Below are 27464 nucleotides of genomic sequence, written 5' to 3'. Positions count from 1 at the left end.
AAAGGGGCACGTATCTGGGAAAGATAAAAAAAGACATTTAGACATGCTGCTTGGACATGTCCATTGACAAGCAAAATAAAAACTGGGACAAATAAAACACCAACGTTTACTTAAGCAGCATATTTTATATGGAAGCCATATTTAGAAACTAAAAAAAAAAGAAAAAAAAAGAAGACAAAGTTTAAACATAACCACATTGCTTTAGTTATTTACATAATAAAAATGAAAATGTGGAGAGTTATATTTGTAACAGACTGCTTTTAAGGTGAAGGTATTAATGTCAAAACGTGGATTGTATTTGTTTGTATTTGTAGCAGTCAGAATGGGTAAGCAATCATTAACTTGTCAAATAACAGATAAAAGGCAGCACTGCAGTCCAAAGTAGGTCATCTTCCACCTTATTCAGCTGATTTTCAGACTGTTTCATCATCACTCATGTCCCAGATCTGCAACAAAAAAGGAAGTGTAATTTTAGTTTGTGGAGTTCAAATATGCTTTTAATATAACTTTATAAAATTAGTATTACTGTAATTTTAGTTTGTGGAGTTCAAATATGCTTTTAATATAACTTTATAATTAGTATTACTATTTAAAAGGAAGAATAAATAACATTTTCTGGACTGTTGACTAGCACCAATGGAGCTTTACATAAAAATTCAGTATTTTTCTCTTCTGTTAATAAACTACACACCACTCATTATTTGTAATCTTGAGGGTATTTTTTAACATATACTTTTCAGCATTTGTTCCTGAACTGTCAGTTTGGTTATTTGCTATTTATTATCATTTACAGTAAGCCGTAAACCAAAACCCAGACATTTTGGTTTGGTTTGCTGACTCATTGGCACATACTTAATGTGGATAATAGCTTACAATAAATAGCATACTTTACTAAACACTGCAGAAAATTTTCAAGACATTGATGAAGAACTAATTGTTCTCCAATATTAGATCTCATAAATAGCAGCATAAAGACAAGAAGTTATATGGAAATTTGTACTTTCCTATTGTTTAAAGAAATGTAAAAACTACACAGATTTTTTTCTGCAGTACAATATAATTGTACTTTTACTTTGCTACTTGCCCTTGTTCAGTAAGCGGTTATAGGCTGGGGGAAAAAAGTGAATATTTTCACAGAACATCAAGGAATCTTGATGTTGTGAAACATTCTCTGGGGGAAAAAAGTTGAATATTTTCACAGAACATCAAGGAATCTGGTATCCTTGTGAACATACTAAGGTGAGTGTTATAAATTCATACCAGTTACCAGGGAGCAGAACGCATGATCTCAGGAAAAATACAGGGACTTGCAAGCAGAACTATTTGGAGGGGGGAGAACATATTCTGGATATATACTACAAGCTTTTTCTTCCAGAGAAACGTGGGTGCTCTTGAAAGACTTATGATTTTTTGGAGGTTTAGCTCATGGCAAATACCCTCCTTCCACTTGGCAGGGCTTGCAGTAGCTTGCTATCAGGACTACATGGGTACTCAGCTTTGAGTTAGATTTAATAATATCATAGTATCAATTTTATAATATATAAAACCTCGTATCTGACTTAGAGCATTTCAAACTTGCCTAAATTAGCAGCAACACTGCTGGAGTACTGTACAGCACTCAAAACTGTGAGTCCCTCACTGCAAATGACCTAACAAAAAAAGGAGCACCATCAGTCCTTTGTCCCTGTGGAAAATGAAATTCAGTTCATTTGTTCCAAAACATAATTTGTGTGTTGGCATAAAGTGGCCCACTAAGTTATTCTCTCATTTTACATCCTGACCACTAAAATACATCCAAAGAAATACAGAACGCGAACAGTTATTTAGACTGTAAATTCTTCAGGGCACAAAGCAGTATTTTACATGTATACAGTGTCTAGTACAACGGGGCAGTGTTCACAGTTGCACTGTCTAACATACACGCATCAGCGTTAGACAAAAAATACCAACAACCCCACTTCTAGACAGGCAACAATGAATATTGACCTATAGCTTTAGTAAACCCATTCAAGGCAAAATGTAGTATTTCTAGAATTTGAAAACATTCTGAAAAAAGCTCTTCAAATCCAACCTCAGAAAACATATAAAATCAAACATTTCTATGCGCTGCTACAAGCTGTGCAAAATGAAAACTCTGAATGGCAAGAGTTTCTCAATTCCTAGAAGCGTTGCAAAATGGTGGTGTAAATCCTTATGGAAAATACTGAAGGAACAGTTTGTTTACAAAAGGAAAAAAGAGTTTTCATCCTGCCCTAGATGAGCAGCTTGGAGCTTGCCAAGGCAAACACAAATGTCCAGCTCACCAGTCAGGGTCAAGGATGTGGAAAATAAATACAAAAAACAAAATCTTTAAATAGAATTTATGGTATGATTCAAGCTGGCAAAAAGCAAGAAATCCAAAGTTCAGACTGATAGTCCATCTTTGTCTAGCCCACTCTAATTTTTGAAAACAAAGCCCATAAATTGTAACCCGTTACAAACACACCTCTCTCAAAGCAGCACGATAAATACTTCTAAAAATACACCATGAGGTGGTTCAAAGGCAAAAGTGAAAGAAGCCAACCGACAGCCCTAAAAAAGTCTTCTTTATCTACTAGACAGATATACCGGGAGTGTAGCCAGCTTCTCTGCTCTGTGCTTTCCCATCATCCGTTCTGATCTGAACAGTGTGGGTGTGAAGGCAAGTACACTCTCCATCTTGTTTGTTTGTTTTTTACAGAGAAAGGCTGGTAAGGGTGCCAGTTACATTAGTTATTTTGTGACACGAAAATACTTCCATCCAGGAACTGGCTAGCTGTTCCATAATTCCTGTAAAGCTTGGAGAGCTTTTTTGCTTTACACGTCTAATGTGCAATGCTTGCATTGCTCTAACACCCCATACAACACAAACTGCACTATAATTTTTTTCTGTTGAAACTAAAGGGAAGAAAGCAGTTCCCTGTATTTGGCCTTAATAGTTGAGGACAGGCAACCCATAGAGGGCCTCAAGTAACTTGAAGACTAACAGTCCGAGCACATCGCACAGCCAGCAGCAGCGCCTACTAGGTAATTTAAGAAATACAGTATTGTTAACAGGAGGATAAAAGTGAAGCGAAAAGAATGACAATTAAATTTTCTCCTATCTAAAGCACACCTCTTTTCTAGGACTTTTTTAACATACAAATATTTGCAAAAAGACTGAAACGGAGGTCCAGAGGTATTTAACCGCTACACAAGCATCCTGGATTGAGGAGAATTATTTTTAAATGTTTGAAAAGCATGCTATTATTTTACTTCCAGAAGAACAGTTTTATAAGACAGTTTACACTTCATCTAACTATCAGAGCAGTCGCAACAGCAGCACTGTGTGTGGCGTCTTACTAAGGTTTATAAAGAACAAAGTAGCAGCACCAGAGGGGAGTGGGGAACATGAAACAAAAGGGGAAAATTCAATGCAAAAGTTAACAATTGCATGTTAACCTAAAGAAAACAAGATACACGATACCATGCAAAGTTGTGTTAAATGTCAATACCGATAGCTAAATCATAATACATCATAGGCTCTTAGTTAATAGCAATACAACTTTTCATGAAAAGACATTTAAAGTACATAGACTATGACTACGCAAACCTTGGTTATTGGTTCAAAAGAGTGAAACTTTTAAGAGCAGAAATCATGAAATATAGAAAGCCATGAAAGACAATGTCTAAAATGACTGTCACACCAAGAATCTGACACCTAAACCAAGCTGTGAATTTGGATTTTGTTTTCACTTCTCTTCTGTCCTGCAGCACACCTGGGTGAGTCAAACCTAAACGCAGCTACAGGCAATGACAGGAGAAGTCATAAAACAGGAAGATAACAGCTGTCAAAACCAACCCAGTTTGTATAAATCTGGACAGATTATCTGAATGCACCTGTTTCTTCAAATAGGTGCTTTTATATTTAAACTTCTTTGTAGAGGTTCTTAAATTTCAGATGCAAATTATGTCTATTCAGGATAAGCGAAGAATTCCTGCACTTGTTTCCTTGAAATGACAAGTATTATTTTCTTACATAATGAATGCCCCCCCCACCCCCCCCGTATTAACTTAACTGTTCACAAGTTCCCAGTGATTGATTTTACACAGTTCCAGATTGCATGTTCAATAACTCCTACTGAATAGAGAGTTTTGCATGTCCTTCATACAACAATAACACCTGGTACCTGAAATTTAACTTCCATGACAATGGCTCCAAAATTGGTGTACACCTACTGAAGCAGGTAGGCGGCATCTTAGAATTAACACATGTAATTCAAATAGATAACTACTGTTTATCTTATAAACAAACTTGCAAGAATATAAATGTACCCTTAGGGGATTCTTAAAAGTTTCTCTCCAGCATGGATCTAGCAGGATTTGCCACAAAAATGGCTACCTCATTAAGAGAGACAAAACAAACAAAGAAACAACCTCCACAAATACTACTTTCTACACACAACTGAGATAAATTTACATACACGGGTACCAAATCAGTGCTTAGAAAAACCTGGAATAGTTTTATTATGCAAACCACAGTATTTACTATGTTATAAATGCTCCAAATATGGTGAAGAGTAAGTAAAGAGTAAAATTCTACAAGCAGAGGCAAGGGCTGAAAATTAGACGTTACATACATCAAACAGCACAGCTGAGTATCACAAGAGAACATACAGCTTCCCAGATCAATTAAGGCTTATCATATCTCAGTCTTTGATTTAGAAATGAACACTTACTCAGGAAATCTAAACAAATAAAAAAAGAATACATTCAAGCATATGTTTAAATTTAAAGCAACTAAACTATTTTACAGCTATAAAATGTGAGCTTTTTGATAGATATTAGGTTAAACATGTTTTTGTTCTATGCTCTACCAGAGAGACAATACATTAGAAGTTCTGGCAGCCTAAATTACTTTACAAAATATGTGTGTATGTGTGTCTAAATATACTTGTACTAGAAATGAACTAGACATAGCAGGCTGCATTAACACTCCTTGTGTGACTTGTTTGGTATTCTTCTTGGTCCACCGGCTGTATCTTTCCAGAATGGCAACAGAAATGAAATTGCAACTTGAAATTCATTAAAATGCCTGCAAGTTCTAACATGCAACTTTTTCAGACTTCATGGTATAGACTGAGGGATAATTATAAAGTTCAGCACCCTCCTTTCATCTTGGATACTTGATGCACAGTAAGCATTACCCTTCATCTTACTGAAACCGAAAACACTTCAAGCACTTTGCATATTCAACAATTCCTTCCCCATCCCCCTTTCCCATAGGAAAAAAAGCCATAAATGAACAACCAACATGAACAGTATCCCCCACTAACGTGAACATTTAGCTTTGTTCAGAATCTAGATGCATGTCAGAGCCTGCATAGTGCACTCTATGGTAAAGTATTTTCTTTGCTATCTAAGAAACCAAGGTAATGCACTTAAACAAGGATCCACTCTCGCTCCCAGTGGCAAGAGCTTATCCTACAACAATCGCAGTGGTTCCCCCACAACAACTGTTCATCCAGTCCACACCTACTTGTTCTTCTACAACAGATTTCTATTTCTGCAGCAAGATATAGCTATTTTTTTTCAGAAGTGGCTGCTAACTTTCTACAATTAAACTATAGCTAAAATCAGTTTTGGCTATAATCTGAAGAATTAACTACAGACTATCAGATACTTCTTACTTCAGTTGACACAGAAATTACAAAATTAAACACACAAAAAGAAATTAACCTTAAAAAAAATAATCAAAGCCAAGGATTATAAAAACTGCATTTCGTTCTTCAAGCTGCTTTATTTAAATAGCAGGTAGAGAAAATCATGGATAATTTTTCCAGGTCCCTGTACACGATGGTCCTACCCTAGCTAGTTGACACAGCTGACAAATTCCTGGCATCCCTAGTACCTACACAAATTCTTTTTTTCTGTCTCTGCCTTCACAGCCTTTCCTATCTGAATGGTTTACTATATTGCAATAAAATTCAAGTCCATCAACTTGGTACTTTTTTTTCAATGATGGTGTCCCTGACTGATGCTTGTTTTCCCTTTATAGCCTTTCCAAAATTGTGTATTTTCAGCCCATAACCACAGCTTAAAATCTAGGTCAAGGTCATGAGGCATTCTCATTTTGATCTCAACCAACAGCAACCGTTATTCTTCAAGTTCCTCTTGCATGCAATTCTCTTGAATATATGTGTAGTACTTCTCATGAGTAGCCTCACTTTTCATACAAACGGCAAACATTACCCCTCTCAAAATCACCCGACTGATTTCCATCTTGCCAGCTGCAGTATGTTGAAGATTCCTGCCATGACCCTTCAGGACATCTCTTCTTTTTTCCTCTGATGCCCTCCATTCTATCAAGCCACAGGTGTCTTGAATTTGATTTTCTGTCCCTTTACTGTTTACTCGATTTTTGTATCCCTTTTATCCAGCACCTACTGTTCTAGGAGCTTGGGACAGAGGGATCACAGCCTTTTTCTGAAAATGTCCTCTTCCAAGATGGGCTTTATACTTTGTTTGACTTACCTACATTTGATCTATTACTGCAGCAGTTAGTCAATGCACAAATTCAGCAAGCTCCTTAGCACATAGGCTTAGCTGGCTCATAAACTTGAAACCAGACCATTTTCTAAATATCTTGTAGAACTGGCATCTGAAGATTCCAAATACTTTGAAAGATACATTTAAGAACAAAACAGAAAAAGGCAAGTAAACAGTACAGAAAGTATTTGTTTACAGTGTAAACTTTTAGCTAGAAAGCCTTTTCAATATCCTCTACTAATATGTTCCAAACATATACAAATAGTAGCACTGGACAGTAATTAGTCCCTTCTGGTTTTATAGCAGTTTTCCTCAGTATTCATCAGATTATTACATGAAAACATTCATAAAAAGGGGGGTTTTTTTACATGACTAGCAGTTAATGAAACTGAAATACAATAAAAGAAACAACAAAAAAAATGCATACTAGGGTTTTTTTGGTATACGAATGTCTCTGACACATTTCCCTCCATTGTTTCTTGTTTTACGAGGAAAAAAAAAAACAAAGCAGAGAAGCAAGCAAATACAAAAGCAATTTCTCTCCCCCTCTAAAAGTGCTTTGGAGCTGAAAAGGCCATTTTTCAGGGCACAGCACTTGAGTTGTTGGAATGATGTAAACCTTTCTACTATTAAGATAGTTTCTACTATTATTTTCTTTTCCTCAGGCTCTTAAAAACTGAAAACAAGCCAAGTATGAAAACAAACAACCAACCACCCCCCCACCAAGCAGGTTTGATGATTGCCATTATCCTATTTTGTGTGGGATTTTAAACTTCATTTTACTACCACCAAAAGGCAACTATCCAAACAAAATGTGTGTTTGAATGAAGCCACAATTAATGTAAATACTGTCATAGTAATGACTAGATCTGATATAAACCCTTTGACTGAAATGAAAACATTATAGTATATAAAAGTATACATTCAAATTCTTCTATCATCTTCCTCCTTTGATGTGCCCAGATTTTACATTAAAAATAAAAATATGTGTAAGTCTATATTCATTACATTTCTAAATCCTGCAAAAAATTCACAATGTAGATGTAAACACACACTTACTTTCAAGGGTTTCACAGACTTGTACAGGAAATCTAGATCATATACATAAGTGGATCTCTCAGAATAATTAACACCATTTATACATCTGAGTGTATGCCATTCCAACTACACAGACTTTATTTGTTTTGCTGTAAATCAATAGATTGTCATGTTCCACTACATCTTTTTAATTCACAGGTGATGCATAACTGCTCTCTCGGACCTGTACATTAGCTTTCAGGTCATACAGAATCAAACATTTGATAGTTACTGATCAAAAAAGAGCAGTGGTTTAACTACACAAGCTATTCAACTGAATTTCAGAAATAAACAATGCAGAGACAATAAAGAGATTATAAAACATGATACTTAAGGTGCACTCAGTGTTCTAATACGGGGTCACAGAATCACAGACTCGATTGGAGGATACCTCTGGAAATCATTTTGTCCATTCCTTCACTCAAAGCAGGGCCAGCTAGATCAGGTTGCTCAGGGTCTTGTCCAGCTGAGTTTTAAATACTTCTGAGATTTCAGAGCCTCTCTAGGAATCCTGCTCCAGTGTTTTACTTTAGCTCCAAACATAAGATTATATCATCTCTTGAAACAAGGATCATCTTTGTCAAATCAGCCCATACCTATCACATATCCATAAATATGCCCTCTATCATTACTATCCTCACAACGCTTCTTTATAGCACCTGCGTTTGGTTGACAGACACCTTCCTGACAGGAACAGAAGACTCTGCTACTTCCAATCTTTCCAACAGCTTAAAGATGCTGTTATAAAGGTACAGTTCTATTCACCTAATAAACCAGATAACCCTTATATTAAAAAGAAATTCAGACCATAACTAGATGGCTGGTCATACAGGGGACGCATTCCTGGATGTGCGTTCTGACAGTCTGTGTGAAGAATCAATCATCTCACCCCTCTTCATGGAGAGAGAGATTTGGGGTGGAAGAAGGACCTAAGATCGATATTTGCAAACCATGTCATATCACGAAGGGAGATTGCCAAATGTTATGAAGACCCTCTTATTTTCACCCCCCCCCCAACTTCTACAAGTAAAAAAAAAGTCCACAGAAATTCTTGAAGTTGTATTGACTGATTAAAGCGCATAGACCATTTTCAGGTGAGACAGAGAATCCCAGAAAAATAAAAAGTATTATTGGAAGGTCACCTAACTCAGATGAGAGTCACGTTTCAGACCTACGCCTAAGGTATTTTCTTGTTTAATCAACCATACTCCATCTCCACAAAGTGTAGCTGGCAAAGACAAACAAAATCTGTATTATTCTAAATAATTCTGAAATCAATAATATGGATTCTTCTCAGCTCAATTCCCATTATCAGAAAATAGTATCTGGCAGAAAAAACTGACACAGATTTCCCACATGCAGTTATGGCATCTTACATGCACATTTTGTACACATCTTTAGTATAAACATATTTCCTCTAGTACGTATGTGTTATATACAGTACAATAGAAAACTTGAAAAGCAATCAATGTATTAATTCATTACAATTTTGATTTATCCAGTGACCTCACTGATCTCATCATTGCTTCCATGGAGATATATGTGGTGTATACACAACATTTCTATCTTGTGGAGGAGGCATCAAGAAGTTATGGAAAACTTTCTCCTCTTATCAAGAAAGAATGCTCTTCATATAGTTAGAAACTAAAATAATTTCTGAAGACACCAGCTGAAACTAAATGAATAAAGGAAGATGGTTTCCCGTATTAAATGCATAAATGATACTGCAATAATTAGAAGCATTTCACGTTATACAGTTCAAAACCTTAGAGAAGATAAATGTATTTGTATTAAAATCTTACATGCCAGTTTCCCCCATGATTATTATTAAAATCCTACATGTCACTTTTCCCATTATGTTTATCAAATAGGATAAAAATAAATATTACACAGAAAATTGCAAGCATTGGTATAGAGGCACAACTAGTAAAATATTTAGATATTAAAGGTAGAGATGTTCTAGAAATACAACAGGCAGATCAGGTTTATGGTTTAGTTCTACTAAAACCCTATTGTTTCAAATGGACAGAAAATTAACATGAGAGTGCACAAGGTGCATCAGCAATAATAGACCTCTACAAGCACACTGCCTCACTCTTAAAGTATTTGCTATACCCATACATTACACAATTTTCTAAATAATAGAGGCAGCCTCAAGTTCCTTTAAAAACCTATGTAGTGACTCATGAAACAGTTCTGAAACTACATGTCCAATCCAGATTCAGCCGAAAACTTGTACAAGTGTCAGATTTATTTTTATGATAACACTTCCATTAATACGGAAACAACTGAACAAAGAAGAATTTTGATGATACCGTGCAGAGATTTCGTGCTAGGAGGGTCTTGCATGACTCTTAGGATTCTGTAACCCTTTTCAAAATTGCTTTTGATTTTCTGACCACATAATTTCAACGTCTGTTGGCCTAACGGATCGTTTGCGAATACTTATGTGTCCTAGCTATCAATTCTCCTTATTTAATTCCCTCATTTTCCCTTTCTTTAACTGTCCTGCTAGACCTGCTTTAACAAAGTGGAAACCCACTTGCTCTCCTGTTGGTCTTTTTCATTCCCAGAAGGCAGTAAGAAAGCAATGTTTTAACAAGCTTCTGATGGTAGGTAAACCTTATTTCAGCCTGACAGCACAAAACTGTTGGAAGATGGCATGACCACGCCACGTGATTTGCTTCTTTGAGTGCAGCAAATTGTTCACCAACTCAAAAATCAAACCCACTCTGTTGCACTTCATTATTTGTAACCCAGTGCTCTGAAAAAGAAGAGAAATAAACACAGCCCCTCCAATGTAATCTATCTGGTACAAAACAATCTTTTTATTACAAGTCTATTTAGTCTAGTCAAGCTTAGCAAAGCACTGTTACAGCATTTCTATAGCATCATAGTAACATGAAGTATGCAGCGTGCCACACTAGGGAGCTCTGTGCGCAGAGTACGTTGCAGATGTGCTATAGTAAAGGCTTCCAATTGCTTACAAGCCAAACAGCTTGTTTTGGCTCAGAATGCTCTTTCCCCCCCATATGGGATTACTTTGATCTTTTTGCCTGTTTTATGATTGCAATTACGCTGAGTTTATGGGATCAACAGGGTCCACAGAAAGAACACGTTAATCCAACTGTGAACGACAGAGTGAGAAGCTACTTTTAAAAGTTTGATTGCAGGGCAGCAAATATAGTTAGTATGTTTTCAAAATGGGAATATAAACCAAGGCTGTTAAATGAATTTTCCAAAAAATTCATCTTAAAACAAGCAACAGATCTCCTGCGCTATGAAAACTTACTTTACTTCTTTGTGGCACTAAACTGACATCTTAAACATCCCATTTTTTTCACTTCACCACCTCCTCCTCCCCCCAAAGAAAGAACTGGAATATATTTATGAGGTGGTTCTGCATGATTTTGAACAATTAAGTGTTTTAATTAAAACATAAAATTGTAAAATATGGCAAGGCCTACAGGGATATATCCTCTCATGCTGTGATTCCCAGCAGGTTGCACGAGCCAAGCAGGGTCAGGCTACAACAGCATTCAGCTGAGACATACCCCCCGAAACACAAACCGCGGCAGAAAGCAGTGCTGCCATTGCATCGGGCTGTGCTCTTCCTTTTGCGCCAAGAGGAGCAGGCTCAAGCAGCAGTTTGACAATCTGCTGTGAGTGACACCTTTTCGGACAATATTCAAAACCGAGGTCATACTCATTTATGAACATTTAAGATCATATTACACTTCAAAAAATTGTTTGCTTTTCAGTAGTGGATAAAATTATTCATTTTACTCAGTTTATAAAGCTCTTCAATTCCTTACAGAACTGAAAATAAACAGAAATTAAAAGGAACAGGTGATTATAGATATTGCATAGGGGAAAACTGAAGACTTGATATAAACCAAAACACAAAAGGTACCCTATAAATAATTGAAACATTAAGCTGTTGTTTAGAACTCCTCTTCTTAAACTGGAAAAAAAAATCAGAGGAGCACTCTCATAATGTTAATTTAAATGTTTGGGTCTAAATTTGAGAAACATAAGATCGTCTTGAGTAACTACAATGTGGGTGTCAGGCAGGCAAATTATTTTATCCCACATAAACACCTTACAAGAACTATTTTGATCATCTCTTTACTTTGGCAACATGTGACCCCACTCCCTAAATATGAATCTTGTCTTGTGTAAACTGATATACTTTTACTTCACAGTGCTCACTAACAAGCTGCATTCTGGATTGCAACTCCGTATATAATCATCTCATACTTATATGTTCTGACTTAACACCAAACTTTTCATAACCTTTTTTTGGCTCGATGGAATATTCCTACAGAATGCCAGTGCTGCATTCACCTATTGTGTAATGGAGAAGACAAAAAAAAAAAACCACCACCCCGCCCCCCAAATATTAACACAAAGTAAGGTTTTCCCAGGAGTACTATTCTTCCAAAGCATCCTCACTGGGAGCTCAGAAAAGTGATACAATTTTGTATTTTCTATAAAGCTGACCACATCTCTCGGATTAACCTTTTGAATGCCTGCTACTTTATCACAAAACTTATTTAAAATCTCTTATGTAATTCTAATATTTCTCTTCTAGTGTGATAAACAAATGAATTACAATTCAATTGAAACCATTCTTTCTCCTCATAACAGTATAAAAAAAATTATTTTGTAACCAAGAACTGAGGTTTTGATTTCCTCCACATCAGAGATGGATGTTTTTCCCCATTTTGTTTTTTATTATGGGTAACAGGAAATATTTTCTAAGGAGCTAAATCAGAATTAGAGTCATATCATACCCAGGTTGTGGTCTAAGACACTACAAAAATAACAACATTAGAGAAAAGGAGTTTCAAAAGACATAAATGAAGTTTGGTTTCTTCATAACTGTAAGTGGGGAAGTATTAGCTAAGCACCAATCATTTCTGCCTTTGAAATCCTCTCCTTTTTTCTCCTCTCAGTAATTCAAACCATCCTGGATATTAGATTCTGACTTTCTTTGAGCTACACATCAAGACAATTTTAAACCATATCATAAACATTTTTAACATTGTCCTATTTGTCCAGAGGTCCTTGTTAAAGCCCACATCACCTCATGCCTTAAGTTCCCCTAATTTTCTCATTGTTCTGAGAGTTATGCTGATTGCATCAATCCCATTCAAAGCACAGATTTATCATTTAGGTCTATTATTCCAACTACAAATCTGTTTGTGTGTGTGCTGGCAATACGTTCTCTCACGTCTCACAAACTCCTTGTCTTTAACTGCACATTATTTCACTGTATAGCCCAAGCCAGCTCCTATCTTAAGTTACATGGCATGCTCCCATTAAGGAAAGCTTCCGTTGTCCACTCATCTATTTTATCAGTTACTATGGGGCCTTCTCCCACGCTGACCTATCCACAGGGGATAAATTCTCAACCAAAACTGTATGATAACAAGTTGATAACTTGTTCTTTGATATTGCTCAAAACTAAATTAATCACATTCAGGAATCAAAGAAATAGGTGATAGGTTACAATAAAATTTTGCTGTTGAAGTAGAATTTGTGAGTACAGCTTCAAACTACTAAAGACAGCAATTTCATTTGGGGGAGGAATTAAAACAGGGTATTAAAAGCAGCAACTCTTCTCTTCGTTGCCACTCTGCACAACATTTAATATTATGATCCACGGTCTAGATTCATTGTAAAGATGAAGCAAAGTTTTCCTTTGTCTTCAAAGTCATGAGCTGTTTCTTCCACTGATAAGACTACGTAGTCAACAAAACTTGGCATAGCCAACCTTTATAAATTATTCCCGATATACACAGCTGTAACTGAGAGAATAAACTCGTTTAGAATTGTGATTTTTATAAATCAGTGCTCTATCAGTGCACTCTTTAGATAAGGCAAGCTTTGAAGAAATAGGAAGAATCTTCCTTGTCACATATATTTCACCTAAATGAACGTTTTTCTTTAAAAAAGCAATTCCTTCTTCCTCTAAGACAAAACATCAATTCAATAACTCCCTTCAGTTACTGTATCCAACAGTAAAGTACAGAAGAAAACCCTTTATGAAAATGTATTTTTAAAATTTATTTTGCTCAACTTTGATTTAAATTAGCTTTTGGCATTGAAAATAAAGGTTCACCATGAAATTCAGGGACTAAACAGCACATAAGGTTCACCAAGTTAGATACTTCTGTGACTTCTCAGTAAAGTATTTCCTCTCTCTCTTCCAGCAAATAATCAGCCATGGAATAACAGACTTACGGAATCCATAACATGGATAACAGACTCCTCGGAGGAGCACGTACAGAAAGAAGAAAAGAAAATGGGCACAAGTTGCAACAAGAGAAATTCTGTCTGGACATAAGGGAAAATTGTCAAGTGACAGTGTTTAAGCACTGGGACAAGCTGCCCACAGATTCAGCCCTGCACTGAGGAGGAAGCTGGACGTGATGACCTCCAGAGCTCCCTTCCAGTCTCAATTTTCAATGATTCTGTAATATATTGAATAACTGGTAGTTAGGTGTTATAATTCAAGTTGTATCAACATTATTATGTTACTTGGATGACTTAGTTACATTCGTCATGAACAATTAAATCCTCTAATGGGTTTAGCATCTTAACGGAATCTTATTTACTTTAAAGGCTTATTTGTTGGTGGGGTAGGGGGGATTGCTAAGGGAAAGAGGGGATGGCATTTCTTTTTCATGTGCTGCTCAGCATGCACCATGATGAAGTTCCATTTCCAGCTAAAAAACCTAGGTAGCAAAGTTTTAACCAAATACTGTCTAATTATTTTAATACAGAACAAATCTATACTTATTACAAATACCTGCTTTATAATTATTCTTTTGAAAGTCACGGAATTGTTTTCTAGTTCAAAAGGTTTCTGAAAGACTAAATTAGATTAGCTGCCATAGTCTGATGTAGTCATTTCCTGCTAATCTGATATCTAAATACTGTTGCTCTGGGTGACTTCGGTGATGTAAGGAAGTAGCTGCTCACGGAAACTTTTGTATTCCTTTGTCTTTGTAGTAATACAGCTCAATTAAAATTTCAACAACAAAAAAAGTTCCACAACATTAACCTACAATACTGAGGGATTAAAAAAACCCCAACCCATTAACAATCATATCTCAGGTTTGGATCTGTATGCTTCATTTTCTGTGGTGGTTTCTTTGAAGATCGTTCAATACTTTAAATTCACTAGCTTCAGAAAATTTCTCTAATTACCAAATAGACACGAGACAGATATGAGAGTAGAAAGCCTAAAAGAAACAGGTCCACCTCGGAGAAAAGACTATATGTATCCAGTTTGTCAGCCTACCTCAGCAGATAAATGACTCTTCAACCACTCTCAGGACAGCACAGTTTTCTCCCACTGGAAGCCACACCTTCAGAGGCAGCAGACAGTCCAATCACACACCTATCGTAACTTATCACTGGGCCAATACCCACAGCGATCACCCTATTCAGCATGATAAACCTAATCTTATTTCTCTCAGAGCTTTTATTGGTGATTTCCCTGTTCCTTGTCTTACTTAATTCAATAGCAAAAAGTTCTCCCGACATCAGTTACACAGCATCAGTCCTCGGTTCCAGTTGCATCCTGTGGATATCACTCGAGAGCCTCCACATTAAAGCAAAATTCTGAGCAAAGACTCTCAGATTCTTTCTGAGTCATGATGACAGGAAAACTGTTGTGGTCATGAATAAACATGACTGGGTTTTCTTACTTTGTTTTCATATAAAGCAAGGTTTGCTTTTTTGGCTATGTAAGTACTGCTTCCAGGAAATTAGAAAAACTAGAAAAATCCAAAGACTGGAAGTGGTTTCATTTATGTACAGAATAAGGGTGTTCCTTGAAAAGTAAAAGTTCCTGAGTAAATCCTAAAATGAAGAGAACATGAACAGCTAAAATATTTTTGCACAAATTGAAAAACTCCTCTACCAGTTGGGAACAAGCTGGAACTTGCATGGGGCCCTGTACACACTAGCAAACATCTTAATTGTTCAGAGCAGACAAAGTCTGTTTAGTCATGTCTGCTGAAGTGGGACGGATATTACAACACATCTGTGCAGTCTGTTTCCACATAGGTCAATCAGTTCTTGAAGCTTGTTTTTAAACCACTTTCCCCCCGCCAGAACAACACACATACGGACACCATTACACAGGTTGGCCATACACCTGGCTAACAGACAAGTAATCTTTTAATAGAAGCACACAAATGAGCAATCAAAGAAACAATCTCAGAGTCCTAGCAGACATGAAGTGCCAACACACTTACACTAATATCTGGGAGGGATTTTGTAAGAGTCTAAGTATGCCTCAGTGAAATTTCAAAACAAGCACATTCAAAGTTTCAGTGCCCACTGAGGATAGCAGTAATATATTTAAAACACGCAGGGAACCACAGCATGGCAAATAGAACAGGCAGCAGCTGAAACTGGTAGATGAATTCAAATTGGTTTCTTCATTTAAAAAGGATGGGGCGGGTAACAGAGGATTCTTTCAAAGATACTCTAGCAAGTTTTTAATCCATGTTCCAAAACAGCCACAAGCTATTCACCTACAGGACATGTTGCATGACACAAAAACATATTTAGAAACAGCACTGAGGTGGATCTCATGTAAACCATCTGTGCAAGGTGTAAGTGCAGTTTTGCGCTCTACAAACACCCAAACATTGTTTTCCTGCTTTGGCAGTGGTACCTCAATTTTCAACACATACTCTCTCTTTTACCTATATTGCATTACTGGAAGGAAAAGAGTTTCAAGATGCATCTATACACTGATTATGAAACAATACGTGAAGTGCCAGCTCTGCAGAGAGCAGCTTCATGATGACCTTTTCAATGTGGGTCAATCTTGCTCCACAAGACTGTGTTAAGGTCAAGACAACCAGCAAAATATTATACAAATCCATATACAAATTAGCATACAAATCTTATTGTGTTTGGATCTCTCTGTCTCATCTAGGGTACAGTATGGCTCACAGAGCCCAAAGGTATATTGATTCTGTTGTGTACAGAGAAGGGCCAGTGTGGAACCATGAGGAAATGTATTTATTTGTATGGAAATATATACTCCTCCCTTCAGCCTGATTTTGCACTCTGGAGAATCTTCAGCCTTACAGGTGAGAAAGACACGATATCAGGTGGCAGCTTAAGTTATTTATATTTATTTTAACAAATTATTGATTAATAAAAATAAATATAATAAATGGTTTAAGCTTATTTTATATTCCAACCCTTCAGAACAGAAAACTATGTCTAGGCTTCATGTCCCACTAAATAACTGAGTAGGATTTGGTTTTCACAAGGAAAAAAAACCTAAAAGATCAGGTTCAATAAAAGGAATGATATATCTCCATTGATGTCTCCAAGCTGCAGTCAAGTTCTAATCTGGGCAATGATAGCATCAGTGATATTAGCTTAGAAACAATTGCTGTTTGTTTTATTTAGAGCAGCCAATCAAAAAGGGATTTATCTCTAGACTAGTACTTTTCCCACACCAAGGAAAAATGAAATTCATATGGAGACCAAGTACAAAGCTGGGCAGGCACATCACATATGTAAAATTATGGTATTGCTGCTAACAAGAAGAAAGAAGTCAAAAAACAACAACTCATTCAAAAGGCAGAACAAGTTCCAAGTTATTCCAACTACAAAAGTTCATGCACAAAGATTAGAAGTACCATAAAAACTTATGGAAAATTATGCAGTGAGTCAAAGTTTATTAGAAGACAATGGGGAACGGGATAATTATTGCATTTCTTCATGCTTGTGAACTGGACTCAAAGCATTAGATGAGCAGGACAATGTACCAGAGGTAATATAGTTATGTTCCTTGACTTATACAGTATGCTGTGCTTACATTAATAAAGGTAATCTTTGTTACTTTGAGAAAATGGTGGTGTCACCTCGATTTATAATCCATACCAAAAAGGCAAATTAGATGCATCTCAAGAAAGGGCAGCACCTAAACTGATGAAATCAAGCAGCAATGAGATTGAAGAATAAACACATTTAGGGTGTCTGATTATTGGCGACAGCGCTATGAAAAATGAGTTAAAGGAGATTTATGAGAAGTGTTTCATAGAAACTGAGATGAAAAAGGTATTAACTGGGGTTCTAATATCATTACAGACTGGAAGCATTTTGCAGTAAAAAAAAGGTGTCAGAAAGCTGACAGCAGTGGTGATGAGAGTTCAAAAGAAGATATAAATAAAATCATTTTTAAGACAAGCTGAAAGTTAGGTCACAAGATGCATGGATGGGTAGACATCAAAAAGCTTATGGTGACTGACAATATAAAGGACAAAGAAGTGCTAGAATAAAAAAATTCCTCAAGAAAAACCATAGGTAAAACACTGGACAAAGCAGACATGGTCTGTAGGGACAGTGCCATATGGGACTTAATAAAGAGAAAACCCTGGACGTGAAAAGTTATCAGTGCCACACAAAGATACTCCCTGATAGAAAGTAGGCTTCAGTATTGATGTTACTTTTGCCCGAAGAATTAGGTTTTTCTTTGGAAGTGTTCAAACAATGATCCAGCCGAACTTCTTTAAGAAATATGGAAAAAAATGATTTTTGAAGTTTAAGAACCAGATTAAACAATAGAGGTGTCTCCGGACAGCTCTGATGATAGCAAACCATTTTTGTTTTTTAAGGATTGATGACAATGAGCTAGTTACCATCAAGCAGTTTGGAACACAGCTGACTAAGTATGGACAGACCAACAGTTGTCATTATGATAAATAACTGCTTCAGAGCTGGTTACTGAAGTCATATTCCCAAGGGCTGTACAATGGGAATTCCAGCCTCCTTCTGAACCTAGTCCTTTAAAATTGCTTTGTCTGTTTTGGCCCTAGGCTGCATATTAGAAATGATAAAAGTAGTTCTTTCATACTCAAAGCAAGACAGTTCGATTGCCAGTGTCAACATGACAAAGTGCTTATGGCTATAGGATTGGGGGGAGGAAGCAAAAATGGGGGGGCCACAAGAGAAAACTCTGTAGTTAACACTAGGCAAGTAGGAACAGAATTTTTCTCTCCAGTGGAAGCCTGGACTTATCCCACCATATTTTTACCTTCTGTATGTTACTAGACTCAGAATTGTTGTTCTGGCAGTAATTACAAATCAAATTCATTATAATTATTCCTACAACATAAAGATGAAGAAATGTCCCTGGAAACAATTCCGCGTCTTTGATATACATTCAATGCTTATCTAATCAGTGTTTCCTTTTTTCAGAAACAGTGAAAAGAAACAACCAACAAGGAAATAAATTAAGATAATTTCTTGAGACAAAACCAAAACGTTATGCTTTATGCTGACCTACACATATAAGGTAAGGAGATTTTTTTCCTCCCACAAAGTTAGAGCGAACAAATGTTCAGTTTCAGCAGCAGAATATGGGTTGACAGCATATAAATTTGAATTCAGGACGGACAGACAGACATACAACCCCAACAGACCGTAGTGGCTTATCACAGTACCTAAGCATATCCAAATTACACCCAAACAAGACTTTTCAAATATAATAATTAAAATCATGACTGAGATGCACGTAAGTGTTCACCAAGAGCCAGAATCAAAAGTCTAAACAGCAACTTCATCTTGAAGAATTATTCCACTACCTAAGAAGAAATTTTTATAATTGCAGACATTATAAGATCTGTAGAGAGTGTGTTGCAAAATTCAAGTGGAGTTCACAACACTGCAATTTCAATTTGAATTTTTAAATGTTTTGACTCATGCTGTCATTAATTTTTTATGAGCAGAAAATTCTCTAACAAATATAGTCAAAATATCCTCAAGAAAAATCCAGGTAATATTCAATTTAAAATTATATACTTTACATTTACATGACGTGCATACACTTATGGGACATGGCAAAAATTTTCTGTCATAGTACCAAGCCTGAAACAAGACTGTGAATGCAGAAACAGTAAGTGAGCCTGGTGAGCCCTTTAAGATACTACATAGCATGCAGTAATCTTAAATTTGATTTTAGTTCATGTACAGTAAGCTTTCACATACTTTATTTATAAACTCTTATTTGGCAATTTCAATTATTTTATTCCCTAGTGCTTCTCCTTTTTTGGACATCTGTTTCTTCACACATTTTGCCCCAAGGCAAATCAGCTGTCTTCACAGCTGAATGAAATTCCCTTCTCTGGCTCAAAGGAAAACATTTTTTTGTTTGTTTGTTTAACTAGAAAGAAGCCAGCCATCAAAAAGTAGAAATCCTTACCTATAATCTGGGTCTTCAGATGCTAAGAACATTCTCCCCACAAATATCTGTACGCTCTGACTTTGAAATGAAAGAAAATAAGCTTATCTACCACAGATTTTTGAGTCTGTCTGAACTATCTTTACTAAAATTAGGCGTTCTCCTAGTTTTCAATTAACCATACCGAGGTTTCTGAAAAAAACAGGAATGTTCTTACTGTGATAAGTTATAGTCAGGATATAAGATGTTACCATCTGTTAGCTGAGACACAGTAGCCAACTCCGAATGCAGTCTTCATTAGTACCTCATAACATTAAACTGCAGGCTCAGTTTCATGTTACATGTTACTGCAAATATTGGACTGTCTTCAAAAGACACTGTCCTACTCCCCTCTTCTGCACTACATCTAGCAATCAAATAACTACACACGAACTGTCAGCAGAAAGTAAAATCATTAAAATTGGCATTACTTGTAACTATTTTTCTTCACTGCTCATTGGTGTTAAATAACTTATGTTATAGTAGCACTCTGGGACTCCTGTCATGATGTCATCATTTGCTAAGACATGTTCAAGCTAATCAGCAATCTGTTTCTTGAGTTCCTGCTGTAGTCTAAGGCCTGTGTATTGCCTATGGATGGAATCAGTGTACCTTATAAAGCCTCGCTGTTGTTACCAGCGCTCCTTTTCGCTACCCGTCTTCCTGCAAACAGAATATTCTGGCCTATTTATTGATACATCACTACATTCGAAGTATTTTGGGTAGAGTATCAACCAATAAAGTGTCAACTATCTGTGATTTTTTCTTTAAGCCATGATTCTTAAATGGGTGGTTTCTTACAGATACCATATATTAACTGAGTTGTGAGCAGCAACATGAAGAAGCAAAAATAATGATCTTCTAAATCAGTGCAACTAAAAAAACTGGTGCAGGGCTTAGAAAAATGCAGGAAAATTATGTTTAAACTAGAAAATCACAAATGCATATAGCTGCCATCATTGATTCAGAAGAGAAAGTGAGACACAGGAAGGGGATAGGAGATGCAGAGAATTTGGGAGGAGGAAGTTAATAAAGAGCAGGTTTTTTTCATCTCAAATTTTCCAGAAAATGTATTCCAGCCAATAGTCTTAAGACAAATGAAAGGCACTCAAAGCTGTCTGGAATATGGTAAGCATCCAGTTATCAACAACAAAACAGTTTTCATAAAATCATCCATCTCTTCCCATCAAATCAAACCATCTGGAAGCTCACATTCCTCATTTAGGCCTGACCACTTAACTCTCACCAATCATCTGATAAATTTAAACTCTGGCTGCAGCCTGGGTGAGATGTAGGCTTTGGCAGAGAAATCAGCCTAACAAGCTCTCTGCTTGCTCACTCTTGCCTACTGCTGCAGATTATCATACTTTTAGTGATGGCCAATGTAACTGTTCATGAATTTGCACTGTGAAATGACTTAGGAAAGTGACCTACCTTTGAAGGAACAAAAACCATACAGAATCTAAAACCAGTTCCTAACAGAAAAAAAAGGGAAACGGAAATGACTGGATGACAGCGAAGCCGAGGAGAAACTCTACTATTCGATCAGTCTCAGAGCAAATGATTCAGCTTCAGCCAGCCTAAATTTTGCAGCTTTTCCTTTGCATTAAATGTTGTACGTCAAAAGATGCTCTTGCTTTTCCAGCTATGTCAGTATGTCTAATACGAGATATTACCTTCTCTACAAACCTTGCTGTGCTTATTCCTTAGGCTGCCACAGCTATATCACCACTAGCTAACTGTTCCACATCACAAACTCAAGATTGAGAATCACCGCAATGATTTAAAAAGATAGAAGCAATCAATAATTTGGACAATTGGAATACCGAAGGAAGTTTGCTTGTTAAGTGCAAGCTGCTAGTACTTGATGGCTTAACACTATGTCTAACGAGAGACACCACCTTTAACAATAGGCTGCTTTCCCAAGCAAACTAATATGTCTTCAGCGTTGATTCGAATGAAGAAGACTCGCTTACCCAATTGCCACTTCCCTTCAGGTACTTGTTTCTGTCTTTCAAACAAACTATCATGCATGACCCACCTGTTTATGAGATAAAATCAGAATGTGTCTTTTGGTGACTAAGATCTTAATTTTGCTCTCTTTGAAGTCAAATGGAATTTTGGCATTTATTTAAACGATGAAGGATCAGATCCCAAAGTGTTTGTGCAGCAGTTTTGGAAGAATGCCAGTCTTAATAAAATCAATTAAAAGACATTTTAAAGACATGGCCAATCAAAATATTTATTTTCAGACTCATAGACTCATCTCAGTATTTGGCATATCTTTTCAGCTGAAATGCACAATGATGCTCCTTGGCAGAGGTAATACAGCGCTGCAACATGTTCTACAGATTTCATTATACAATATTCTTGTTAATGCAAGCATTTGAATCAGAAGCTTGTAAAGACTTAGCAGTACTGAAATACTATTCACATTTTCTTTCTCATCTTCACTAATGGAATAATGTCTTTGATAAATCTGGCACATCAAGATCTTAATCCTACTCTTGGAAGAAGTTCATGAACTTACCAAGGTTTTCCCCTTGAGAAAAGAATCCTTTTCAAGATAAGCTATAGTATTTATTTTTCAGAAATTAATTCTATTGCTTCAATGAAAAACAAGGAGCCAAAAAAAAAATATTGTCGAGGGTATTATCATCACTACTTTCTAAAAGTACTAAGTAATAATTAAAGTGGAAAATAAGACTTTTTTCCACTGTGGCTTGTTATCACCATGTTCTTATATTTTCAGTACACAACGTACTATGATAACTTGCTATTTTCAAAGTTTTTTAGAATCACAGATAGAATTAGAAGTTGAGGTGTAAGGATATCTGAAGGCTTCCAGGAAGAAGAGAAAAGGCAGCAACCATTTCTCATATATACACAATTTGACGCATTTGCAGAGTGCATAGGTGAAGAGATCAACTGAAAGCAGATCCTTAGTGCAACCATTTCATAGTTCTTAGAAGTCTTGCATGAATATGTTTTTAAAAGATTAATAAAAGTCCAGCATTCCTTGTAATCTTGTTTATATCTTGCTGGATTATTTACATGCATGAATTCTCCAGAATTTCAATTTCTACAGTCTTTCGAAAGCTCAAAGTATTCTATAAATACCCATTTCCACATCTTGCTGTCTCCATTACAGGCACAAAGACCAGCACATATTCTCTACTCTTAATATTTAATTCATCTCCTTTCCATTATGACAAGGCTTTTTATTTGAGAACTAACCAAAACCAGGGTTTTTTACTTAAAATGCAAACCTAAAAACAAGTTGTCAGAGGTGTAAACTGCTCTGGAAAAAAAAAAAAAAGACTTACCATGTGTAAATTGATGGTTAGTAAGAAATCAGCGAATAATATTCAACATTCTGAAAAGCTGCAAGGATGGCTCTGTTAATAAGGAATTGCTAACAAAATAATAACTGTGTGTTTATCCCATCTAAGAATATTTAGTGTTAACAGCCAGTCACACAGCAAAAAGAACCAAATATTCTATGCTGATATCAACAATATAGGTATGTTAAAATTTCTATATAATTTTTAACTGTACTTTTGTGTCTACTTTAACAATGCTATATATATGAATATTTTAACTGGTTTTAAAATTTGAATATAGATTATAAAAAGCTAATACAGTTTTTGTGGGGAGCAAAAGAACTTCTGGTTTTAATTACTGTATCACAATTAAATTACCTAATGTACATAAGATCTGCAAAGTCTTGGAAACAATAGTGGGTGGTGTTTCCTGGAATAGGGCGATATGTCTTATGACTGGGAAGGAACACACACCACCTCATTTTAATGTTAAGTCACACAGTTCAATCCACAAAGGCAGGCAAGAATTAAGAACAGGAAACAGAGTGACTTCTTGTCAGGGTAACTATTCAGAGAATGGAAAAGTTAATTTAGTAGCCTGAGGCAAATAGTTAAAAGTAGCTGAAGTCAATTATATTTGTTGCTACAAAATAGTGCATCTATTGCTAGGTTAAGCAAGACCACAGAAAACATAACTAACTGATTTTAACACTGGTTTTAAGATTTGCATATTTCAAGAGTACACAACACAATACTGCAACACATCCTGAAAATTAGTTCAGAAAATTAAGAATCTTTCACCATTTTACTTGATCATAAAAAAGTTACAGTACTTAAATTAATGTATGCGTACGTACTGCATTTAGATACACAGAGTATTGAATACAAGTCTTCCAAGTAAACTGAAAGCCACATACTGAGACACAAAAAACCTAAAGTGCTAGGACACATTATCCATGCTTTTTTTACTGTTTTGTGTATGATTTAAAAAACTACAGCTTAAACAAGTCTTGCATAGTTTACACCCAATTGTATTTTTTAAAGCTTCATTCCCAGTTAATCTAGAAAAAGTAATCTAATTCATATTCTATTTCCAGCAGGCGTAGCTAGAACCAATTTTCAATTATTCATGTTGTGAGACTCTGAAAGAGAAACTCAAAACTGTTCCCAAAGCATTCATAAATTAAATTGATTGTTCAACTCTGCATAACATCATACTAAACTTTAAAATAATGTTGTAATTAATCACTTAGAGGATAAATGTAAATGGTCACATTTTCAATCAGTGCACCAATTAGCACTGTCAATTCAAAAGCGCACAGCTTGAAATTTACTCTATAAGACAGTGAATTAGAACCATCCACTTTCACAAAATAGTCAGAAGTGTATATTATAAATTGCTGAAGTTTTTACTGTAGCTGTAGACATTAAATTACAAACTTTTTATCAGTTTCTTAACACAGCTTAATATTTATTTGTTTCGAAGTATGAGACTTCTCTTGCACATGATTTGTATGACAAACAGGTTATTTAGATCACAATGGAGCTTGTGAAATTATGCAACTACTGAGTTCACCAAAACTGCTACCATTCAGTCAAGATACTCTCCTTAGTTTATCTTAAAAATCACAAAAGATGAGTCAGTTTTCAAACTGATCAAGGAAGGCTTGAACTGTATTACTCTCTATGTAAGTCAATAGCAAAATTTCCTCCGGCTTCACTGTAAGATTTTCAATTTGTTCAAAACTGGTTTTGTATGTCTATTACTAAACATGTTTTCAACACATTTTAGACTGTTTCAATACAGTTATGAGCTACATTGTGTCTAAGGACAGAAAGCAGCAACATGTGAACAAGCTGTCTAAATCCAACAATAAGCACAATTATTTTTAAGGCAAATTTTTGTAAAACCTACGTTTATGGTAGATAGTTATTAACTTACATAAAAATTGATGATCAGCATGCACAGAAAGGTTATGGTTAGCTCTGCTTCCAGAGATTTAGGCGCTGGGCAGTCCTACCACGCCCACACAGAAGCCTCAGTATGATACAGAATATATTCTATATTAATGAGTAAATGCAAGAACTATAAAAATCCTTGGTCTCTTCCTAGCAGTAGAAACCACTAGAATTGAGCATAAATTACTTCTTCAAAAAGGAAGACAGAGATGGGAACAACATTGTCCAGTAGAACTTTTTTTTTTTTAAATTGGAACAGCAATTATTTTCCAAAACTGTTTGTCCTGACAAAACAGAAACAGCAGCTTTGCTACAGGGGAAAACAGTAAGTCTGTCAGACCAGAGATAGCTCTATTAATTATTAAGCTGAAGTTTAGCAGTGAAGTTTAGCAAAAAGTAGCTTCTCCCTCCCCGCCCCCCCCCCGCCCTGTGTCAACACAGTCCCCAATTTCAGAAATAGTATTAATGAATAATTGATGTGGATAATACTTGTCTTCTAATATCATGTCCTGTACTTAAAAACAACCAAGTTAGAAAGTTTGTGAATATTTAGCCATCTGCAAAATTAGCTCTTGTTTCTACTGTAGTAAAACCATTTACCCTTCCATGCCATCAACTCCATTCAAATCCATGAATTAAAAGGTTTTCAAATGATTTTTATAAAAATGATGTTAAAAAATTTAATTAAGCAATACAATCAAGGGCAACTCTTACTTCTGCTAACTAAAAAGCATGGCTAAACACTTAAGCTCAATATGAGATTTCAGTGTAGTTAAAATGTTGTAAGTGATTAAAACTTTCAGAGGTGCAGGCTTAGCAAAATACAAGAACTGAGCACAATAACAGATTTATGCATGATATACAACGCCTGTGTGTTCTTCTCCAAGGATTATTATACTTTTGCTTAGAATTAGAGAAAAAATCAGGTTAGGGACACCTGGAGGTCATTTACTGTAACCCCCACACCAAACAGGGCCAACAAAACCAGGCTCAGGCCCTGTCCAGTTGAATTCTGAGTATCTCTAAGAATGAAGATCCCACAACCTCCTTCTGTCCCTGGTCCAGTATTTGACCACAGTAATGATAAAAAAAAAACCCAAAACCAAAAAAAACCCCAAACCACCAAAAAAAAACCCACCAAAAAAAACACCAAACAAAAAAGCACACAGCCTTTTTCCTTATATCAAATCAGAATTTCCCATGCTACAACTGTCCTGTCACTATTTTCTTCCAGGAACAATCTGGCTTCGTTTTCTCTGTACCTTCAGGTACTTGAAGAGGGCAGGAAGATCTTGAAAAGTTCCCTGTGTCCCCCCATGAGGAACAATACACTGAGATGGAGGAAGATGGCTACTGAAGCACTGCAATGTCTGATGGTGAGACAGGCAGATCTGCTAGAGTAACAGAGCAGATAAAACTGGTTCTCCTCTAGTCAATCCCAAACAGTTGTAAGTCTCCTGAGCAGTCTATTGGTGTCTGCTGAAAGATTCCCTCTTGGGGTCTCATTTACTCAAGTGTCGCAAAAACAGTTTGCACACAACTGCAAAGGAAACTCATCCCATTTTAAACCTTGTCAGCCTGGACTAAAGTCACTGTCTTCACTCTCTAAAGAATTACTCCCACTTACAAGGAACCAGTTGCAAGCTCTGCAACTTCTTTTGACACATCAAGAAACAAGTTAAAACTAAAGGCGTGAACATTTACCTCTTGCATATAAGTATCCAGTACCTCCTAGATGTTAGCTGTAAAATCACACACCCTTGGTAGACATGTCAGTTTGACTACTTTACTACTGTGCAATTAAATACTGTACGTATGTTATGTAAACTAACAGTAAGAAACTAATGACTTTGTGTCCCACTGCTTAAATTCACCCTTTTGCTTTCCCGCATTTGACAGCACTGCAGGCTTAGAAAGACAGAAATTTTGTGTTCCAAGTGCTGCGCCCTTATTAGGTTTGGGGGATTATTTTTAAAAAACTTTTAAATTAGATACAAGTGTTAAAGTGTGGAATGTAATCACTTTTAAAACCAAACCTACTTCTCAGGATTCTATGAAAAGTTCTCTCAGAATAAAGATGAAGACCTCTCTGTTTGCATTGGTAATTTAAAGTAAAAATCTTGACACTTCACCACATTCTTGTTGAACAGATGACAATCAAGACTATTGCTTTGTATAGTTACAAATGTCTATGGCTAAAGGTTTTTTCTTCACAACAGCAGAATCATTTGCATTCAGTTTCACACAAATGAAGCCTGTATCAGTTATAGTCAGAGCTGGTTTGCAAAGTGCCC

General features: G+C 36.1%; 1 protein-coding gene across 1 annotated transcript in view; it reads right to left on the bottom strand.

The window, feature by feature from the left end:
- The window catches only part of ATG7 (autophagy related 7), a 114038-nt gene continuing 86574 nt past the window's right edge, over window positions 1–27464 (bottom strand). The window contains exons 19-20 of the mRNA XM_009287053.1: window positions 398–446; window positions 1–14 (exon numbers count right to left, since the gene is read on the bottom strand). Coding sequence (XP_009285328.1) covers window positions 414–446 — 33 coding nt within the window. The 3' untranslated portion in view covers window positions 1–14; window positions 398–413. The remainder of the gene's footprint in view (window positions 15–397; window positions 447–27464) is intronic.

The sequence above is a fragment of the Aptenodytes forsteri genome, unplaced genomic scaffold, assembly GCF_000699145.1.
Source record: "Aptenodytes forsteri isolate BGI_AS27 unplaced genomic scaffold, ASM69914v1 Scaffold105, whole genome shotgun sequence".
NCBI classification, from domain to species: domain Eukaryota; kingdom Metazoa; phylum Chordata; class Aves; order Sphenisciformes; family Spheniscidae; genus Aptenodytes; species Aptenodytes forsteri.
The sequence above is the reverse complement of the archived record's forward strand: the minus strand, read 5'-3'. Positions and strand labels throughout refer to the sequence as shown.